Source organism: Emys orbicularis, chromosome 5 (assembly GCF_028017835.1).
Source record: "Emys orbicularis isolate rEmyOrb1 chromosome 5, rEmyOrb1.hap1, whole genome shotgun sequence".
NCBI classification, from domain to species: Eukaryota; Metazoa; Chordata; order Testudines; family Emydidae; genus Emys; species Emys orbicularis.
The window spans coordinates 127,638,361-127,657,772 of NC_088687.1; the positions used below are offsets into that span (position 1 = coordinate 127,638,361).

A 19,412-nucleotide genomic window follows, 5' to 3' on the forward strand; every position below is an offset into this window, starting at 1 on the left:
GACTTTCTGAACGAGGAGTTGCTCGTGAGACGGGTCCCTGAAGAGGGACGGGATAAGGGGGATGGGAGGGATGGTCGGCTATAAACTGCAGGGTGTAGCCTGAAGAAACCGTATCAAGCACCCAGTGGTCTGAGGTGACACGGGATCAGGCCGACTGAAAAGGGCGGAGGCAGTTGAGGAAAAGGAGGGTTGGATCCAGTACATTGGCTGGGGCGCAGTCCTCGAGCGCACCTTCAAAATGACTGCTTCTGGCCTCCCTGACTTCTGGGAGGGTCAGGTTGGGCAGCCAGGCAGGAAGAGGACAGGTAGCGTCTCTTAGGCCTTTTGTCCTTGGCCTTTTGCCTGTAGGAGTCAGACCTGGGAGCTCTCCAGGACCTTGAGTGTGTTGGAAGAGGCGGAGGATGGAACGGCTTCCTGGACTCCTGAGGGATGTGCAAACCCAGGGATTGGAGGGTGGCTCAGGAGTCCTTGAGCCCACAGAGCCCAGAGTCAAATAGCTCAGAAAAGAGCACCGAACCCTCGAATGGCAGGTCCTGGATTGTGGGCTGCATCTCTTGGGACAGCCCAGAAGCCTGCAACAAGGAGCTACGTCTCATGGCCACTGCCAACACGACCACCCTGGCAGCCTAGTCCATCGCGTCCCAGGACACCTGGAGGACTCCCCGGGCCACCACTGTGCCTTTGCTCACCAACACGGCGAACTCTTGGACACGATCCTGTGGAAGGGCCTTTGTGAACTTATTAAGGGAGTCCCACAGGTTAAAGTTATAACGTCCCAGCAGGGCCTAGTGGTTAGAGACCCTAAACTATAAGCTGGCTGTTGAATAAACTTTCCTGCCGAATAAGTCGAGTCTTTTGGCCTCCTTATTTTTTGGCGTTCTGCGGGGTGACCCTGCCTGTCCTTTTCATTCACTGCAGATATGTCCAACGATGCCATAGGGGGATGAGTATATAGATACTCTAAGCCCTTTGCAAGGACATAGTATTTCTTTTCCGCTTTCTTTGACGTCGGCGGAACAGATGAGGGGTTTGCCACACCAATTTGGTTATTTTGAGCACTCCTGGGTGGACAGGAAATGCAATTTTTGCCAGTGTGGTGGCCGACATTGAAGAGGTCGTCTGCCTCCTCAATATGCAGACCAAGATTTTCAGCCACCTGTTTAAAGAGGGCCTGGTGCTCCTTAAAATCGTCCGGGGGACTGCTGGTGTGGGAAGGTCCAGCCACCACCTCGTTTGGGGACGACGAGGACAATTCTGTTGCCTGAGGGAAGGTGTCATCCCCTCCCTTATCAGGGGAAGGCTCCCTCGACCCCAAGGTATGGTGCGCGGGCTCTACTTCCGCCATAGTACCATGTTCTGGTTGTGGTACCTCAGCTAGTTTGTCCGATGCAGCCAGGGAGGGCTGGGAGCACTGGACCGGCAACATCGGCACCCCCCACAGGTTCCTGTATGGCAACTGGGGGGGCCACGGCCCCTGCTGCGTTGGAACTGTGGCCGGAGCCACCTCGGTCTCCCGCGTTGGAGAGCAGTCGCCCTGTCTCGGCAACGGGCTAAAATCGCAGTCCGACCCTGACCACTGTCCTCCCAAACGAGCCCTCCAGGACGGAGATAGACTACGAGGAAACCTTCTGGGAGAGCTTGTTTGGCATCTAGGCGACATATGGCCAGATGGTCGTTGGTACGGGGAGCGGCGCCACAAGCCCGGAGTCCCTCGCCTAGTAGGAGGAGATCTTGACGGAGATCTAGGCCTTCTGGCTGGCAAGCTAGGCTGCGGTGACTGGTCCCGAGGTCACAGCGACGGGGACTTGCGCCTTCGATCCGGTGACCTGCGGTGTTCCGCCAGTCTATGCTGCAGCACCCTGGTGGCTTTCCCCTTTAGTGCCGTGAGTGGAGCCGTATCGGTCACCTGGCGTGGCACCTGCGGAGCTGGTCGGCCTTGCTCCTTAGCCGCCGGGACCACTTCGGGCACTGAAGGTCCCATCACTGGCTGGGAACCCCTGCTGCTGCCTGGGGTGGGAGGTGGGTCCCTGGCAGGGCTAGTGGGTCTGACATCTGTAGTACTCCCATGAAGCCCCATAGTGGGTGCATGGCCTGACAAGTCCTTTGCCCGAGGCCCCTCTCTCCTTTGGTGCCAAGGGGCTTCTTTTCTTCAGCCTCTTCTTCAGTGCAGGTGAAACGGAACTGTGCCGGGCCGAGTCCGGCGCCGGCAGTGAGCGCCGAGGCCGAAGTGTTGGGCGTGGATGCTGCGGTGGAGGGTTCCGATGCTGAATGAAGAGCTGCCTCCATCAATAACGCCCTCAAGAGGATATCCTGCTCTTTCTGAGTCCGCAGGCGAAAGATGGTACAGATGCGGCACCTGTCTTTCCTGTGGCCTTCACCCAGTCACTTAAGACAGCTGATCGGCATTGGCCTGATGCATGACGCATATGGCTTGAAGCCGGGGGAGTGGGGCATGCCCCGCTCAGGGCAAAGTCCCAAGTGGGACTCTCTTGGCTAACACACACTATCAACTAACTATCTATGAAACTATGTATAACAACCACTAAACCAGTCAATGGACAACCGCTGCTGCTCTTGTGAAGCAAGACAAGGTGCTCCAACCAACCGTAATGGGCAGTAAGAAGGAACTGAGAGGGCGCAGGGCCAGCGGCACCTAATATTCCGCCACATAGGAGTGCAGAAATCTCCGACAACTGTGCACGTGGGCGCGCACACACCAAGAATGGAATCTACATGAACAAGCACTCGAAGAACTAAAAACTACCAAGCTATAATGACAGCACAGTTAAGTGATTAGTCACCTCAGCATTTTAAAATAAATGTAATTTCATTATTACTATATGTAAAGAGTGAGAGACACAGAGAATTTGCTTGTTTGGCCCTTGGAGACAAACCAGATATTCCCTGATGTACGTTACCTCATTTCACAAGTAACGATCCCTTTTTAAATACTGCTAGCAGCATTTTATTTTTTTTTAAAAAAGCCTGACCATACCAATACCATCATTAAAGCAAGTGTTATTTATATTACAGTCGTGCCCAGAGGCCGTAATCCTGATATCACTGTGGTGTCACTGACACTTTACAAATACACACACAGAGACAAGTCTCTGAGCTGTAGGGTTTACAATCTAACACTCTCTAGTTACCTGCCCTCCTTTGAGAAAGGTATTATGTTTGTTTTGCAGTTATGGAAACTAAAGTGGAAAGGCTACATGATTTGCCCATGGTCAAATAGAGGAATAAACTAGAATTCAACAATCCCGGTCTTCTAGTCTAGTGCTCTATCACTAGATAGATATGCTCTATCAACATATCACTAAACTATTCCTCCTGAAGAGATGTAAATAACCCAGGCTTGGATGAAGCAACTAACTCCCCCAAGTTCCCAAAACCCTAATTCTAGACTCAGTTTTGTATCTTTTAAAAAAATGTTTCTAGAGAGAAAACCCAAAAGTAACAAATGACTAACTAATGTCTCTCACCTGACACACATATTCTTTTTTTGCTGCTGCTCCTCGCTCAGATTTTTTGGATGATATAGATGCTTCTGTCTGAGTCTCATCTGCACTTTCATAGGGTGACTCTGATCGCTCATCTCCTTGACCATCCGAGATCTGAAGATTAAATGTACGCATTAAATCTATCAAATTCACAGAGGAAAATGGTTGAGTGTAATCAGTTTTGTGAGAGAAAGTCACTAAAGGAAATATGAAGATGGAATTCTAGACTAAGACCGTGTCAGACCATTATTTGCTTTGCCACCACAAAAGTAAATTTTCTTAAAAAACTAGAGTTACATGATTGTGGATGCCTTGTAAAAAGGACTAACCATTGGTTTTCACAGACTAAACAAATAGTGTAGATAAAAATCTCAAGATCTTGCTGCATGCCATTTTAGATTCAATTTTCTATTATTAACTAGTCAGAGGTCAACATATTGTACCATATGCACATGAATGGTAGATATGTTGTCTAAGGAATAGAAAACACGTGTGTTAGTAACCGTGCTTCTTTGAAGAATGCTGTCTGCAAATTCACACTTATTAGATGCATATAATCAGTGCTGTTGAGCTTTGGACACCTTGTGGAAAAGCACTGCCCCACTGGTACAGCAGAAACATCACTTCATAAAACTGAACTTTGGAGCCTTGCCTAGAACATGTGAGGACATCCCCAACTACCTTGACTCGCTCCACTAAATCTCAGTCTCATGAGTGCAGAACTCCAAGGAAAAGGGAAAAGATAGATCAGTAGTGTGAATATGCAGAGGCAACACTCTCAAAATCACATTTACTATGGTAAATAACTCCTCCCCCCACCCCCATTTCAGGGTGGCCTCTGCATATTCCTACCAGTGGGAGTCTAACAAGCAATAAATCCCACCCACCCCCGCAAGGAGAGCAGGGTGAGGACTTCTAATTAAAAAAGGACTGCAAAACTGTCCTCTTAAAGTAAGCATCAGAACCAGAAGCCAAGTCAAAAGAGTAGTGCAGCATTCCTGAAGATTTCTACAATGAAAACAATATGGAGGCAGGCTATCAATGCCACTTTAGCCTACACTAAAGTGAAGCTGAAGACTTTTGGTACTTGTCATCCTAGCTAACATGTTTCAATACACAAATGAATTCTCTTGGAGACATTGAATGAAAATGAAATGGCCCTTTATGCTAACTCCAATGGCTACAAAACATCCAGTTTACTTCCTAAATGCTCTAGTCCTATTCCAAAAACAGGAATTAAAGCCCTTTTGATATCTATGGTACAGATGTCCAAATTTACCCTGGTGAAATACAGTGACTGGAAAAAACCTGCAAGCTCATCTCACAGATGTAACTGGAATTTAAAAAAAAACAAAAAACAAAAAACAAATTATTTAGGGTACATGCTCTACATCTGGTGACACAGCTGGCTCCCTAGAGCACAGTGATCCTTAGGCCTTATTGTTTAAATCATGTTTGAAAAATTAGAAAAAAAAAAATCTTTTAAACCCAGATATCCATGTATTACACCTTAGCTTATCTACAGTGTTCACACTTAAGATATTTCTACCTATTTGCAACTTCTACCTGTAAGAGATATTTGTTCTACAGGGAAGACTGCTAAAACTGGTAAAAGCTTTCAAACAGGTAAGAGGTATGTCCACTCTAAGGCCCAAAATTGTGACCTATTATAATTGTTGTAAATATGGGGGTGATCATTTGGATTGTAGAGAGTTTCTGTGGTCCTGGAAACTTGGGTGAGGGGGCTGTTTGATAAATGAAGAAAGACAAAATTGGTAGGCAAGGACATTTTATTTCAAACTTCTAAAGTTTTACACAAAGGCTCAAATCCATATATTGCATAGGGAAGAGAGGGAGAAGGGGAAAAGGTGTTTCTTCAAATATGTTCAGATAAAGTTTTGGATAACTGAAAGAATTTCAATGTTAATTGATGTAAAAAGAGATGATCCTGATTTGGATAACAGGAAATTTCATATAATTGAGGTCCAGAAAGGCTGTGGGTTTTTACAAATAATTGATTAAAAATGGTAATTTTAAAGACAAACCATAGTTTGATAGTGTCCTTTTAATCTTCTAGGACTGTGTATGTGTGTTTTACATCTACACTCACAAGGATTTTTCCCCATTTCAAAACACTGAAGAATTTTGTTTAGCAGTTTTAAAAAATCTCAGAATTTAAATAGTTAAAGGAAACTTTGTTTCTCTGAGCAAAGTAATCAATCAATTTATATTGGGAGATGTACCTCAGATCAAAGAATTCTGAAATAATTAGTTTCATATAGTTTTAAGTTGAAAATGAAATTTTTGAGTGCACCGCTAGCGGCAGCCATCTTGCTGAAAAATGAGTTTGAGACGGACAGTATTGGGAGTTTGTGGAAATACAGAACCGTTTCCATCCTGGTTTAAATTATCTGACACACTGACCATGTTTAAGATAATCACAACAATTTTAATTTGTATGAGCAGTATTTAAACTGTTTTGTATTCTCATTTTTTCACCCCCTAGTATGTTCACATTACAGATGGCCCAAATTGATTATTTTTAAACAAAACATCCAGGAGCTGTTAGGTACCCTGAAAGGAATGAAAACTTAACTTTGCTCTATATGCTTTAACACTAAAAAAATACAAACTAAAAAATGTAAAATTCATAAAATACAGCAATACTAGTTGCTCCCCAAAGAAACACCATCAAAAAGCATTCCCAAAAACTTGAGAGATGAGTGTGAAGTGTGCCTTAAAGGTTAACATAGCCTCTGCTGCATCACAGAGGGTAAGAATGTTCCAGAATCCTCACATGGAAAATGCCTTCCTCATTCCCAGTCTCCTTTTTCTTTAAGCCAGAGGAATGTTAGCACAAGACCGTCTCTGAATATTTTTTTTTTAAATTAAAGATATGCTTTAGGAATTATTTTGGGGGAACTCTATGGCCTGTGTTATACAGGTGGGTCAGACTAGATGATCACAAATGGTCCCTCCTGGCTTTGTAATCTATGAAATATTTCAATGTCACAACAGCAAAGGGCAAGTGCTAAACTATTTGGGTTTTTATACCTTAAACTCAACCCAGAAGCTAATAGGAAATCAGCATAGAACCTGAAATACAACAGTCATCTGCATAAACATTGGCACCACCAGAAAGGATCAACCCACACACCTCCAATGCAACTGCAGTGATGGACTTAATCAGCCCACTTAGGGTAACACGGCAATCTACAGAATATACCAATACTAAAGGCATCTTAACACCTTCCTGGGATACTAACACAACATAGAAACTCTCAGCCAAATCTAGTTTTGTCGGAGGAAACCACCTACACAGAACAACAACAACAAAAAAGGTACAACTATACCACTATTTAAATACCCTCCCAGACTGTATCATATATCTGAACAGAGACAAACCCATCAACAATGGCCCTACAGTGTCCTCTGATCAGATCTGTTATACCTGTATAGTATAACAATACGTGAAACTAAGGGCAAGTCTACACTACAAAATTAAGTCTACCTAAGTTATGTCGACCTATACCCACCACAGTAATTAAATCGCTTTTGCATGTCCACACTATGCTCTTTGTGTCGGCGGTGAGCATCCTCACCAGGAGCGTTTGCACTGATTTAACTGTTAGTGTGAGGCATCGTGGGACGACTTCTGAAAGGCAGCAAGTATCAATATAAGCAACATAGTGCCTACACTAACACTACGTCGACCTAACTACATCGACTTAAGCACTCCATGTAGGTGGAGTTATTAAGTCGGTACAGTGGGCATGTAACATTGGTGGAAGTTACATTTTAGTGTAGATGCGTACAGAGTTAGGGTCAACGTAAGCTGCCTTACGTCGACATAACTCTGTAGCGTAGACAAGAGCTAACAGAACTAAAATCAAACATCTCAGCTTTTCATTATGTCCACAACATAATTTCACATAACTTGCTTATGTCCACAACTACCACACAAACTGACAGGGAGAGCTTCCCATAATCCCTTCTTCCACCCTCCAGGTGCTTCATGTTTTCAATGCACAGTAGCATTGTTCAACCCTGTCACTCTAAGGTAAGCCTGGTCTACACTACAGAGTTAGGTTGACGTAAGGCAGCTTACGCTGACCTGACTCTAAGCGTCTACGCTGAAATGTAGCTCCCATCGATAACTCGCACACTATGCGTACTTAACTCCATCTTAGCAAGAGGCATAGCGCCTAGGTTGACGTAGTAAGGTGTAGATAGTGTAGATACTGCGTTGCTTATACCGACTGTTGCTGCCTTTTCAGAAGCCGTCCCCCACAATGCTCTCCACTCATCGGTAAATTAGTGCATGTGCTTAGGTGAGGATGTGCACTGCAGTCACAAGGAACAAAGTGCAGACGTACAAAATGATTTAATTACTGCAGTGGCTGTACGTCGATGTAATTTAGGTCAACTTAATTTTCTAGTGTAGACTTTCCCATAGTCATTGAAAGGACACAGCTACCAAACTGGGGGCAGACTGCAAACACCTAATGAAACACTCACCCAAACGCAACTATTAACCACTTCCACAAAGTAATCTCTCCAACAATCCAATTCCATCCAAGCTTCTCTCCAACCTCATCAGTATCAATACCCCTATATCCCACTCTGTACCATAGCCTCCACGTGCCTCATGTGGGCTGCTGCTATGAAACAATAGCCTTGCTGCCACTTGTGGCAGGATGGTAGATGAAGTCATTCTGAAGGTGGAGAAAAGCTTAATAATTATGTCTCATAACCATGCTTCGTGAACCTCTCATACGTAAAACAAGAATCCCACAAATATCTACCACATCATAATCTTTATGTTCTCACCTTCTTTAGCTCTCATCTCATCAAGATTTGTTAGCGAGTTCAACAATTTCCTATCTCCAAAGTTATCCAGAAAAGAGGATGGAAATATCTGGTACATGTATTAAGAATAAAGCCAAAGTGTCTGCTATTGCAGGCATGCTATTGGGCAGCAGGAGGTACATGTAAAAAGGAGCCAACTGAAAGAAACCTTATGCCGAGCACAAGAGGGAAAACTCATGAGACTTGACATACGGGGACACATGCGAAGTGTGACCCAGGCTACACAGGGATGGCAGTGCCTTGCTCATGCCCTAAGCAATGTCTGATATTGTGGGAAGGATTCAGATTAACCTGGGTGATGAAAGAATTTCATAGCACTTTTTTTATCCCAAAGTGTTGTGTTTTTTTAAACTAACAAAAGTATAATTAAGGATCAGTTCACTCACTGTAATGCAGTCACCTCTAGAGTGAAACATAACTAAGAAGATTACTATTTTAAATGTGCCTTAAAATATTGCATAGTAAAAGCATCAAACAAAAGATCATATGCAAGTTTCTAGATTGCAGTGCTCTGCATATTTGGTACTGTTGGTGTGTGTGAGTGTGTGTATAAAATGTAAGTTCCTATTTATTAGAATTTACCCCAAGTCCACTAAATGAGCATGTATTCATATTACAAACAGTAGAGCTAACTCCTTAATATGGCATAAATTGTGTAAAGTTAACTTCTCTTTCCTGATCTTCAGTCAAAATTGAGGGTGACTATCACTCACAGTGGCAAGACCAGATATTTAATACTTTTTAGCTATGGGTAGCCTGCAATTTTATTATGTGTCCTTTTACACTTACAAAGGAATATTATCCTCCACACACACTTAAGTGCTACTTTAAAAAAAAAAACAACAACAATACTAATGGGAAAATAAGCTTAAGTCAATGTAGACATTTGTTTAAAATATTTACTGTAAAAATTGGCAGGTTTCTTCAATGTGACCTTACTCAAAAGTTAAGTGTTCCATTACTCTTTTGTGCATTGTGTACACAATAAAATAGCGATCCTTTGTTTTTGGACGTATCTCATTGTTTTGCCTAAGTTAGGTGGATGTGTGTCATCAACCTATCTAGAAACATGAACACTATCAAATCTTCCAGTTGCTACAGGGTAATCATTCTCTCCCTAACTCCCCTCCTCCCCCAAGTTGTTAGGAAGGACTGCCTCTGAAGCATCTACCCAGCATAATATTGACAAAGCAGCAAATGATTTATAGTCAGTTGACAGGGAGGGAGTTTTAGAAATCAAATATAATTTCTTCACTGGAAACTGTGGGAAAAGGAGGAGTGAAATTCTGGCCCTATTGAATTAAATTAGAGTTTTGCTGTTGACTTCAACTGGGCCAAGATTTCACTCTGGGACTTTGTTCTGCACCTAAATAGCAATGACCTCATTAGTCATTCAATTAAGTCACTTGCAGGAGTAATTCTCCTTTAGTGCCTGAAGATCTCATATTCCCTGTGAACACTATACATTATATATTGCTTAAGTAAGCAATACATGAGATCTTTAAAAAAGTGAGTCTAGTCAAGAAATTTGATTGCATTGCTTTTTAAAATTTAATTTCTCCATAGTTATGTTATTGACAGACTTTGTAGTACTGAGTCAAACTGAAAGAAACAATTTCAGATGCATTTATAAAATCTTTTGTTTTAATATTGCCATGTTTCTCCTGATTTTCAGCAACTGGAAGTTATGTAAAACTATATAAAATGTGATAGTATATAATCAAGCAAAGCATGTCATCACTAAGCCTGATTCTCTTCTCTCACCCATTTTGTATTAGTGTAATACCATTCTCTTCAATGAAGTTACTCCAGATTTACACTGGTGTATGAAAGAGGATATTCAGGCCTCATTTCCTAAGAAGTTCCTCCCTCTCTTGAAATACATCTTTCAGTTGCCTTACAGTCCTTTCCAGGGTTACTAAAGGCAGGGGATTGTCTAGTGCAGGGGTAGGCAACCTATGGCACGTGTGCCGAAGGTGGCATGCGCGCTGATTTTCAGTGCCACTCTCACTGCCCGGGTCCTGGCCACCAGCCCAGGGGCTCTGCATTTTAATTTAATTTTAAATGAAGCTTCTTAAACATTTTAAAAACCTTATTTACTTTACATACAACAATAGTTTAGTTACATATTATAGACATAGAAAGAGACCTTCTAAAAACGTTAAAATGTATTATTGGCACGCGAAACCTTAAATTAGAGTGAATAAATGAAGACTCGGCACACCACTTCTGAAAGGTTGCAGACCCCTGGTCTAGTGGATTGTCTTTGACAATGGTAAACATACTTCTAAGAAGGCTACATAAACAATTTTTATAAAAGCTCTCTTCACTATTGTTTTCTTACATAACAAGAATGCTTTGTATACCACAATATTTGATGCACAAATCTATTGTAACTAAACCAGTAACAGACCCTGAATTTTGGTTCATATTAGTCCATATTTATGGGTATAATTTTGCAAATGTTGGCCCAATATTTTCTAGTGTATTCTATTACTTTGGCCAAGCAGCTTTGTGCAGAAGGAGTACATAATAATAATGCACAATAAAACCTCAATGGACTTATACAAAACAACGAGACAATTCTGTGGAATAATGCAGTTTCCTTCCTGAGAAAACAGATGTTGAATAGATGAGGGTGTGCTCATATGCAATTTTTGTGGGGGGTGCTAGGGAAGGGTGAAGAAGGAAGAAATTAGGTGTTTCGCTGTACAAGTTGAGATAACTTTAAGGACCAAGAACCAGTGTATATTTTCTGGAGTTAGTTTTTCTAATTTTAATGTGTCTAGTGAAATTGTTTGGCGGTGTGTTTTCTTCTGGAACGAATGGGAAAGGGGGATTAAAAGTAGTATTTATGGACAAAAAGGTCATTTTTTTCAATTTTCTTAATCTAAAACTCCCATCAGGTGCAAGCTATAATTATGTTGCCAACTAAAAATCATTCATCAGAAGGGTCTTGAGGGCACAGAGGATAAGTATTATGACACTGCAATAGATACCACATGAATGTTAGGCATTTTATCTAAATTTGAGATAAAGCAATTCCTTTTTACAAGTAGAGTCATTTATCACAATGTTTTTGTACCAAATATCTGATGCCAGTTCCATCATTGTATTTAACAGATATCGATGGAGCAGCAAGCCAATTCACCAGACCCTAGGGACCAAGAGCAATTGATTTTTTAAAATTAAGATTATCAGGTGAGCCACACCTAATCTGCACACACCCACTTCACATAAGGACTAAGTGGATGTACGCCAAGTATTAACATGGGCTCCACATGTGGACAAAGGAATTCTCATTTATAAAGTGAACTGAATATATTGATATAATCGATTTTTCCTCCAGCCACGCTGTGATAAGCAGTCAGGCAGCAAAGACAGGAAATTTTAGCCTGAGTTTCAAATGAGCATGTACCAAAGTAAGTTATTTCTGAAGTTTTTTTAATACAAAAACAAAAAAGGCAATATTCACTCCCTCCACATACACACTTCTTTACAGAAAAACATACTACCTTTAAAACAGTCAGTTCCAAATATTAAATACAAAAGCCTCAAGGGGCCAATGCAAAACCATCAAATGCTGTAGGTTCAAAGGGGGGGGGGGGGAGGATATAGGAATTCTAGGTACCAAAATGATAAGCAAAAGAAGGCTGCACTCATCCAATCTGCACTCCGTTTAAAAAAAATAAAAATAAAATAATCCAATTTGTTTTTCTCAGCTGGCCCTTAGCCAACAACAGACCTAGAGAAATTAAACATTAAGATGTTTTTGTCCTAGGTTTATGATTATCTACAAATTTAAGAATTTTTTAAAATGTATTTATAGAGCCTTCTTCAATGTCTCATTTGCCATGTATTTTTCCTTAAAAAAACAAAAGCCAAGACATCACTTAGTTTTAAATGGCCTAGAAAAAAACGCAAATGTTTGATGCAAGAATATGAAAGTCAGGAAGCAGAAGCAAGTTTTGAATATTGTCCATCATGTGTTAGCAAACGCAGAGCTAGGAAGGGTTACGTACATTTTCTATGTATAGCATTAGTATTATGAATCTTTCCTTCCTGTAGCCCTGACTTACACAAGCTTTCCCAGAGACAGGCAAATCTTCTCTAGCCTAGTAAGGCTCAAAACAAACAGCATTTTAAAGTGTAAAAGTGTTAGTAATGTTTTTACACTATTTGTTTTCCACCTTTGATACACAGATGGAATGGAATCCAAGGTAGGGTTAGCCCCTCACATAGCCAGCCTCCTTTCAGATTTCCAAGCCACTAAAAGTGTAATTTTAAAGTTTCAACTATTTTTTCCTTAGACTGACACTTCATGTTTTTATTACTTAATTTTTGTATAAAATGCCTGTTATAATACCAACACTGTGCATGTGTAACAGCATTTCCCCCAAATGCTATACAGCATGTGGCCTTAGATCTCACACTGTACCCAAGACATGTTCAGTCACAACTTCCTAGTCAGATATTGCTTGCTTTTATTATCTTCTAACGTTGTGCGTATGCATTTTATAATCAGACAGATATCCAAGAAATTATAGAAAAATGTTCCCAGTACCAGAAAAGCTAGCCCTCCCAATTTCCCATTTTAACCAAGCACTGATGTTTAGAATCACAAGCAATCTAGAAAAATACTCAATTCATTTTCTGTAAAATGGATATTTAAAATGAAAACAGGGTATGTCAGAAAGGTTTCATTTGCTCCTACTGTTGTCTGTTAAAACAATCACTTCTACAGAATTACAAACAAGACCAACTCAAATACCTTGCTTTCCTATAGACCTCCCTGGACCTCCCCCATCTCCCCAATTAAATAGCTTATGAGTTTTCTCAAGACACTGGGCTGGCTTAAGTGGCATCCTCTATCAGGCACCCTCCCTCTCCTTTATAAACACATTAGTAGGATTACAATCACCCAGAAATGAAGGTTTAGAAGTTTCTTCACAAAGTCTGGGCTTGAAGGCTGGCTATTCACTTCCATGACTCTTAAGACTAAGGACATCCACCCTTCAAGCCCTGAAGCAACTTCTAAGACTTTGATTTCTGTGTCATAGTAATCCAGGAAGTGGTTTTCTGTATAAATTTGAGGATGAGGGTATGCTTACGCTACAGTGGCACACATACAGCACTGCAGCTGTGCCACTGTAGCGTAGATGCTTCTTTCAGTGATGGAAAGGGTTTTTCTGTCGATGTAGGTAATCCACCTCTACAAGAGGCAGTAGCTAGGTCACCTTAAACATTCCAGTTGAGTCTACAGGGGAGTTAGGTTGACTGCGTTGCATGGGGCACAAAATTTTTCAAAGCCCTGAACAATTTAACTGGGTCAATCTAATTTTTAGGTTTGGTTTTAGGTTAGGTTTTTAGGTATACCAGTCCTGAGACTTCTGACAAACTAAAACTCTTTGATGTTTTTTATGGTAAAGAATCTACTTTAATTGTTTCTTCACCTTTTTGAATGGTGTAACTATTGTGGTTTTTCAATCTAAGTAAAATTGATATGGGAATCACATAGCTCAATGTGCAAATGACAGACTGTATTCAGAAGACAAAAATCTATTGTGGAAAGAGACAGAAAAACTGACAGAGCCAACTGAGTTACAGTTAAAATTTCTTTTATTTCAGTATAGGAGATCCTGAACTGAAGATGTATGTTTTGGCCCGAACTGTTAAACTGGATACGTTATTCTCTAAATATATTGTGCCATAAGTGTACACGGTACTATGATAGTAAGAAGTCTAGGACATGTTCCATCTTTATCATTAGCAGTGGCTTGAAGTTTCAGATAAGGTATGCATTGCTGAATATTCCTGGAATATAAACAACAACTATGGAACTTTATTTAATATTACTGATTGCATACAGGTATTCAAGACACCATGGTGATGGATGTAGAATAAAAACCTACATTACGTGAACATGTTATAAACAGAATCTCAGCTTTTGGAAGTTCAAAGAGTTTACAAGATGAGAATAATACATGAGAAATTCAATTTTCTATTTAAAAAAACGTGTTGCCAAAGAACAACATTCAAGCTTAGAACTTTCTCATGTGAACGTGAAAGCATCTAAATAAAACAGTAAGGTATGGCAGGCAACGCCGGTCTCTTCAGTTACTGCAGGCCTTGGGTGATGTTAAGTAGTAAAAGACTAAAATTCTGTTACTTGCAATGATCCCCCATTTCAGATGTTTATTGGTGGCATGAAATAGGAAAAAAATATCAAAAAGTTAATCCCCCCCAACATTTCTTGCTAATGCGCAGAGGACAAAGACGAAAAAAAAACTCCAGTAGACATTGGATTTACAGGTTGTGGAGGACCTCCAATGATTTTTCATTTTGGTTTATTCTTAAATATTGTTTTGCAGAGGGGATTATCTAGAAGGATAGCTAGAAAAAACAGTGCTAGAAATACAGATTTTAGTTTTCCAGCCCTGCAAGAACAGCTTGAATTACCTTTCTTTAGCATAGTAATTTCTTCAAAATCCTGTGAACTCATTCCTCCCTATCCTCTGAGATATCTCCTCCTAAGATAGTATCTTTATATGTTTTTAATCATTGTATTTTGAGGATTCTATCTGTATACTGTATAAAATTAGACTTCTGTGTAGCTAAATGGAATTGAAGTGGTATTTTAATTACAAGTTGCATGTGTTTTATTAGGATTGTCTTCTTAATCAAATATCTTACCTTGTCTTAGATTTCTTCATTGTGTGCGTATTTGCTAACACCAGTAAAAACAGATGATATAACAAATCTGCCACAAATTGATAGTGATAGAATTATTTACTGTATGCAAAAACAGTACAACTTGAAGTCGATGTTTTGGAATATTATGTCATTCTAAACACAATATGTTGTAGTTATGAACAGAAATCCAGCTCGTTTGATACTGGGTGTTAATGAAGTTAAAATCTTCTCCATAAGAGGACAAAGAATTTACTATGCAGTATTAATATAATATTGTTAAACTCCTTGCATGGGAAAAACCCTTTCACGGGTTTCTTTACACTGCTGTGTGATGGCCAACTCAATTCATTCTTTCCATGTGTGGGAAATGACAGCCTGACTAAGAACTTAGAATACTCTAAGTCCCATACTTCTTACTTCCACTTTTCTGTGTCAAAGTTTGGGAATGTACCTATACCTTAAACTGAATGAAATTGATACTTTACCTGTTTTGAAATATTAAAAAAGTCTACCCATTTTACTGAATGTAATCTATATCCATCAAATTTGATTGAAATGTTGAACCAGGTATGCCTCATTGCAAACACATTGAAAGATATGTGCCAATAATCTAGCAGTCCTAGGGGCCTGGAGCTTTAAAAACAAACAAACAAACAAAAACGATTGCACTCTAAGGGCACCCACATGCATTACATAAAAATTTATCCATCTACTCCATTTTTTATGTAAAGAACCAGAAAGTAAAACTAAACACCACTTGTTTTATCCTCTAGAAAGAGATCAATGACATAACTACATGTCTTCTCACAAAGATCATGAAACTTTCATGGTGTTATGCCAAGTTGTTCTATATCATATACAAGTCTTTTCTCATTCTCTATAGCCTTTGCAGTGTTAAAATAAAATTCTAATTCTATTCCATCATAGGTAATTCGTTAAGAATTTCACTTCAAAAGTAACATTTCACATGAGATATAAAGAAACATTTCTGATGCAAAGTGCATATACAGAAAAGTAACTATTTTTCTCTCAGGATTAGATTCATCTGTAGTTTTATTTCTGAGGTGGTGATCTACATTAACAACTGCAAAAGAATTAAAAACTAAGTTTCATCTGGTGACGCAGCCTAAGATTTTCAAAAGTGATTAGTGATTTTGGGTGCTCAACTTAAGACACCTTGAAGGGCCTGATCTTTTGAAAGTCTTAGCACCTACCTTCTGAAAAATCAGGACCCTTTAAAGTACTTCAAGTTAGGTACCCAAAGTCACTATTAACTTGAAAATTTTGGACTTAATTGATTGTTCATGTGAATTTTATGCAGAATTTTTTAAAGCCCCTTTTAATAAATAACTAGTTTACTTCCCCTTGTTTTAAACTAAAATACTTCCTTTATAAAAATTAGTAGCAATGAAGACAAATTTAAGGGCTCAATGCAGCTTCCAACAATCCCAGAAAAATATTTTGTTGCATTTGAATCTGGTCCCATCCCGGAATCAATCTACAGTCATTTATTGAAAAGAGCACGAAGGCCAGAAGTTTTTCTACATTGCACTGTGAATTTGCACGTGTGCGCTTACATAAGTAGGATATCTGTTATTTTTCTCATCCACCTTAAAAGACAATGTCTAACGCAACACTTTAAGCTATAAAAGTGACCACAAAAAATATAAAGCAGATCAAATATATTTAATATAAAAGAATTGCATCCTATCAATTAGCTTTGCACCTCTGTCCCATAAAAACAAATATCAATTTGCTTAATCACCTCATCTTTTATTTTATATTTATTTTTAAATGCTCCCTTTCCTTTACCAACCAGGAGATTTTTCTGTTGATTAACACCCTTAGGCCACATGTCTACATTGCCAAACATGCAAGCGCTAAAGTAACATTACACATTTTTTTTAAACCACCCACAAGATCCGAAGTTTATTTACATCTTATTTTGTTTCACAGAAGAATCACTAATAAATTAAGAAGCAAATGCCTAGCATGTTTCATTTATTTACTGGCATAATAGCTATCATCATAGAAAACTCACTAGGACAAATCCTTAGTTGGTATAAGTTAAAGTCAGTGCTGATTTACACCAGCTAAGGACCCAGCACATGACCAACTATTATGCTGAAGTCTCCATTGTTTGTGAAAAGTTTATTTTAAGATAATGTTAAGTTGTCAATAAATTTCTTTTCAACCTTCCTTAGAAACCATTAATATAATTCACTTCCTTGTTTGCAAACCTGTATTGTGTAAGCACAGCTCTTGTATTACTCTTCCTCCTATCTCATTTGCAACGCATAGCACAGAGTTTGCAGCGGAGATTTCAGAGAGGTTTCAGCTCAGCCCATGCACTTGAACAATTTGGCTCACAATCATTTGTAGGTGGAAAAAGAATTTGACCCTAGATTTTCCTAAGTCCTAAAACAACTGAGCCTTTGAAGAAAGATCTCGACAGTGAATTTTTTTAATTTATATTTAAAAATCAGAGAACATGTCTTCCCAGATTACAACATCAAGAGACGTACATTTTAAACCAAATAGATTGACAATTTCCTCCTTACATGGATTTGGTTGACAAGTCAAATCCCACAAACACATACAGCATTAGGTAGAAAGCCTCAACAGTTGCTCCAAAAAAGTGGAAAGCTTAAGCCAAAAGAAGGAAATCAGCTGATTCAGATAAAGATGAGAACTAGTATTACCTAGGCTGTCCTTCCTGAGGGTTCTTGTGTTTTTAGTTGTCGTTTGATTTTGTTGTTGGTGGGTTTTTTTGGGGGGGGGGGGGGGGGGGGGGAGGAGGCGGGAGAAGAAAAACATTTTTGAAGTCATAGTAACTATACACAGCAGTTAATGTGCTATCATTCCAATTTGTAAAAATTAGCCATTTACGGAAAACAGTCTAGATACTTATATTGCACTCATGATGGTAGCTGAGCAACTTAGGTTTTCAACAAAACAGTGAAATGGGAGAAGTGAAAGGAACTGCAGCTTGAAGTCCTATTGTCTCACAAACAAAACATTAATTCTCTTCTTTGACTAACCTAAAACCTTCATAATTTTTTTTTTTTTAATAACATCTGACTTTTTAATATGAACTTCTGAGGTTGCCTAGGTCTGTTCCTGCTAAGTGTCTGGAATCCCCTTTTAGAACAGCGTGCATAGGTTGTTCTCATGCTACCATTCTTTGGCTGTTTGTTTTAACAGTACAGATGACCGATAGAATGGATTCCATTTATTGAATATGAATATACACTTAATTTACTGTATGTCAATGGAGGAGAGTTACAATACCAAATATGCAGACCTAAGACTATATGATAAGTAAATATCAAAAAGATACATCCTTCACTGCCTGTTTAAGTATGCTGGAGATTAAGCTACTTGCACCACAGAAATAGTACCCAATTGAACAGATCGAAAAAGATTGAGAGCATAAAAGGCCACTGCTCAGAAAACTGACCAAGACTGGTGTAGACCAAATACAGAGGATCAAGAAACTTGCTTCAATATAAAACCTATGGCAACATGACAGTTTTGTTACACAATGTAATTAACATAGTCGACACTTAAATAAAATCTGTAGAAGAAAATACACAACACACTGGCATTTTACTTTGCTTCTAAGAGAAGGTTACAATTCAAAAAAATTTTTGGTAAATACATTTAAAAAACACAATATCTGAAGTCCCTAAGTGGACGTTTGTTACAATAAATGAATTTGCAATACACACACTAACAGGTTTTACATAGGCCAGAACTGTAGCTCATCTAGAGCAAGGTTAGAGAATTTAATCTGTCATTTTTTTTTTTTTTGTTCTGTGTTTTTAAAAAAGATTTACACCTGATACTTTTTGTAACTATATGGCTGTGTGTGAACACCACTTTTTTTTTACCTCATTCTCAGTTAAGGAAGCTGAAGGAGATGAACTCTTGCTAAAAGCAAGAGTTGAAGATTCTGCTGCTGAAGCCCGATTTCGCTTCTTCAGTGGTTTACATGCATCAGACAGATTTTTCGTTGCTGTAAAATAATTTTGGTTTACAAAGTGAAGTTTGGAACTTTAAAACGTTATCTCCCTGAAGCCATTTAAAATATTCCCTCAGATAAGGGAAGGAATTGTTTAGGTATGTCTTCTGGGCGCCTATGTAGTACTGAGTAAGCAGTGCACAATCAGTTTTTGAAATAATGATGCGTTTTGTTTTGAAGACTCAAGAGATCTCCAATTAAACAAATATGTACTTAAAATATTGTTAAAAATTTCCCAAATAGTTTGCTAAATATTTTAAAATTACAATACTCTGTAATTTATGACTTTTTTAAAAGAGATGTAACACTAATTTGCTCAAACA

The 19,412-nt window shown here is 39.3% G+C and overlaps 1 protein-coding gene across 1 annotated transcript in view; it reads right to left on the minus strand.

Annotated features, from left to right (window-relative positions):
* The window catches only part of NSD2 (nuclear receptor binding SET domain protein 2), a 153,338-nt gene that overhangs the window by 40,623 nt on the left and 93,303 nt on the right, over positions 1-19,412 (minus strand). Inside the window, exons 10-11 of the mRNA XM_065404982.1 lie at positions 18,959-19,083; positions 3,486-3,617 (exon numbers count right to left, since the gene is read on the minus strand). Of these exons, the coding sequence (XP_065261054.1) occupies positions 3,486-3,617; positions 18,959-19,083 (257 nt within the window). The remainder of the gene's footprint in view (positions 1-3,485; positions 3,618-18,958; positions 19,084-19,412) is intronic.